Source organism: Gossypium arboreum, chromosome 10 (assembly GCF_025698485.1).
Source record: "Gossypium arboreum isolate Shixiya-1 chromosome 10, ASM2569848v2, whole genome shotgun sequence".
Classification (NCBI taxonomy): Eukaryota; Viridiplantae; Streptophyta; class Magnoliopsida; order Malvales; family Malvaceae; genus Gossypium; species Gossypium arboreum.
In genome coordinates this window covers 131,185,200-131,188,468 of record NC_069079.1, presented here as the reverse complement: position 1 = coordinate 131,188,468, position 3,269 = coordinate 131,185,200, and the positions used below count along the sequence as shown (strand labels likewise).

Here is a 3,269-nt window from a genome sequence, read left to right as displayed (position 1 = left end):
AAAAAAATAGAGAGAGAGAGAGAAGTTCTTAAACAAAAAAAGACAGACCAAAAAATAAAAAAAAAGAAGATACATGACAGAACTCTCCTTGATTCTCTCCAACACAGTTCAATGACTGCCCTAAAAAAACATGTTTATAGATATAGATATCTTAATTATACTCTTATTAATTATATTATCCTGTTTTCAAATATTTCTTTTATTAATATTACAAGACATGAAAACTGCTGTCTCTTCCTGACATTGGCAACCTAGTTTTAAAGACATAGGATTCCAGTTTATAATTTTCTTTTCCTAGTAATTCTATTTAATTAAGCATTAGTTTATAATAAACAGATACAAAATTATTTATCATCGGATTTTTCAATTATTGTTATTTTATTTTTTTAATGTTATCTTTTGAATATTTAAAATTATATTTATCAAATAATTTAATCCCAATTTGTACTTAATTTTTATAAATTAAATTCAGTACTTAAATTTTCTGTACTTGATTTTTTAATATTTAATTTTTAATTTATTAAACAACACCTTAAAGACTCTTAAATCTTAAAACTAATTAATCCTTCTTAAAACATAAATTTTATATATATTTCATGCATTTTCGGAATGTTAATATGTGTATAAATTTATCTACCGATAATGTATCACATATAAACCTTAAAAACATAACCTAACTCGGAATTCATGCCATAAGAAACAATGGAAACAACAAACAAAGGGGTGGACTAATATTCACCTTTGTGCTCACATTGATTTACATTAATAGACAATATCTATGATTCACATTGATTTTTTTTTCCTTGAATTAAGGATTCAAGGTTCAAAATTGTCCTTTAGAACAATTTCATTTTCAAAAGTTTGAACCTGAATTCTCTTCGAAAGGTCTATTTTGACTACAAATACTTGAATATCTCACTAACAATATATTATAGTACTTCATATTCATAAAGTGAGATCTAGAGTACTTGCCATTGTCCTTACCTCTTGTTTCCTATTGCCATCCCCATATTTTACTTCCTTATTCAATCTACAAAGCTTTGAAAATGATGAAGACGAAGCCAATGAAAGAGACAAACCACCACTATCATCCAAATCTAATGAACCCTTTTCATCAAATTCACCAGCCACTGTTGTCACTTTCAATGACAAGTCCAAATCTAAACGATCTTCAATGTTTGATACCACGCTACTTATCATCTTCCTCTTTAATGGTGTGCAATTTGTACCCATCGTTGGCCTTTGTGAACTAAAGCTAAGTGAATTGTAGTTGTTACAGCTACTAAATAATCTCTTTGCAACTGAACAATACAACCCTTTGCTTGTCATATCCAATACATTTTTATTGTTGTTCCCTCTCCAAGAAATTACATCACCATACCTGCAAAAGTAGAATATATATAGGTGGCATCAGAAAAAAACAAAGTTATAAAATTGTAAATTATTAAGAAGAGTCAAAGTATAATTTTATTATTATACAAATATATAATTTCATAAAAATTTAAGGAATTCAATGAAACATCTACCATTTGAGAGGGAGGAGCCATTGCCTGCCCCTTTACCTTCGTCATTGGGTGGCATCTATATATAGTTGGGAAAATGGAGAGAAAAAAAATCCATTTATTGTTGATCATTTCATATGAAATTTGCATTGAGATATTTTTTTAACCAATTCGACCTGTTTCAACATTAAATGAGAAAAACCAATTTCTATATAAAAGTAATTTCTTTGTTTTTGACATGATTCAAATGATTACAATATTTTTATTTTTGTCTTTTAACCACAATCATTATTCTAAAAAGATCCTACATTACACGTCAAAAAAATCCTCAAAATAGTGAGAAAGATATAGTAGATTTCTTTTATTTTATACCTAAAAGTAGAAGATGGACTTTGGTTATTGAAACTTTGTCTCATGGGGAGTTGGCTGAGTTTATGTATATGGTGGTGATGATCTCCATTTTGAAACGCTATCTCTTTCTTTTGAATAACTGCAATATAAAAGGACATAATCATATATATACATTTTCAAAGAAAACTTTTAAAATATATGCACTGTTAGATTCAATTATTACCTTGATTGGGGTCATCAATCTTCTTGCTTCTATACATCTACCAAAAAAAAAAAAAAACCAATTCAAATTAAGTACATATATATATGTATGTATGTATGTATGTATGTATGTATCACAAAAAATTACCTGTAGATGACTCTTGACATGAGCTATGCTAAGGCCTTTGATGTTCATCAATTGAAGAACCAACTTGGGTGTTGCTCCTGGACCAATATGTGTATATATATAAAACATAAACTTTTGTTGCATAAATCAGCAAAGAAAATTTCTGGGTCTAAGCTTGTTTGTTGAGGGATCATCATCAAATGTTCAAAAAATCATATATATATATATATATATGTATGTATGTGTGTATCAACTTACTATCTTGTCCTCCTAATCTTTCAACGGCATGAACAAAGCGAAGATGGAGATCCGGTGTCCACCGAAGTCTCGGCGTCTTGGACCGGTTATACGGCCGAACAGATCCGGTGGTCGACTTTTTTCCAGTTTCTTCAACCGAGCTGTTGCTTGAGCTCTCTCCTTCATTTCCTGTCTTGTAATTGATCTTGTTACGATCCTCCTCCGCCTCCTCCTCCTCCTCCTCTTCTTCTTCCTCGTCTGCAAGGTCTCTGTTGTTATTGCTGTTTTTTTCAAAGGTATCAACACTTGCCATGTTTTTCAAGATGTTTTTAGCTGTTTGCAAATGAGATCAAAGTGAAAGACTAAAGTGATTAATTAGGGTTTGAAAGTCATTGAAGACTTTACCTACATCAGGCAAAGAAGGGGAATGAATATTGGGAATTTTTTTTTTTGTATTTATTCTTTACAAAGAATGCAAAAAAGAAATGAATCTTTCTCTCAAGCTTTGACAATACCTATATATATATATATATATTCATATGACACTTTCCAAGAAAAAGGAAATGTTCCATATGATATCCATGCAAGTAATTAATAATAATGGGGATTAGGTAAGTAAGTTTTAAGGTTGGAGTTTTATCATACACAAATGTTATGTGTGGGTTTTTTATAGGTTATTTTAGGTTGAAGTTTCATTATGTGTAAGGGTATAGATATTTAAATTTATAAAATTATAAGTTAGTATAATGGTAATTTTTTTATTATACCCCAATTTATGCATAAGCGATGTTTAATTATATTTTAGTTTTCACATTTGCATTTTAATGAATTGATTCTAGTTTTAATGTGAG

General features: G+C 29.4%; 1 protein-coding gene across 1 annotated transcript; it reads right to left on the bottom strand.

Annotated features, from left to right (window-relative positions):
- Nucleotides 1-669: 669 nt before the first annotated feature.
- LOC108466284 (putative Myb family transcription factor At1g14600) lies at nt 670-3,049 on the bottom strand. Its single transcript, XM_017766619.2, has 5 exons — nt 2,440-3,049; nt 2,203-2,279; nt 2,077-2,113; nt 1,875-1,992; nt 670-1,381 (listed from the first exon to the last, which is right to left on the bottom strand). The coding sequence occupies exons 1-5, from the start codon at nt 2,729-2,731 to the stop codon at nt 946-948; spliced, it is 960 nt and encodes a 319-aa protein (XP_017622108.1). The 5' UTR covers nt 2,732-3,049; the 3' UTR covers nt 670-945.
- Between the last annotated feature and the right edge of the window lie 220 nt (nt 3,050-3,269).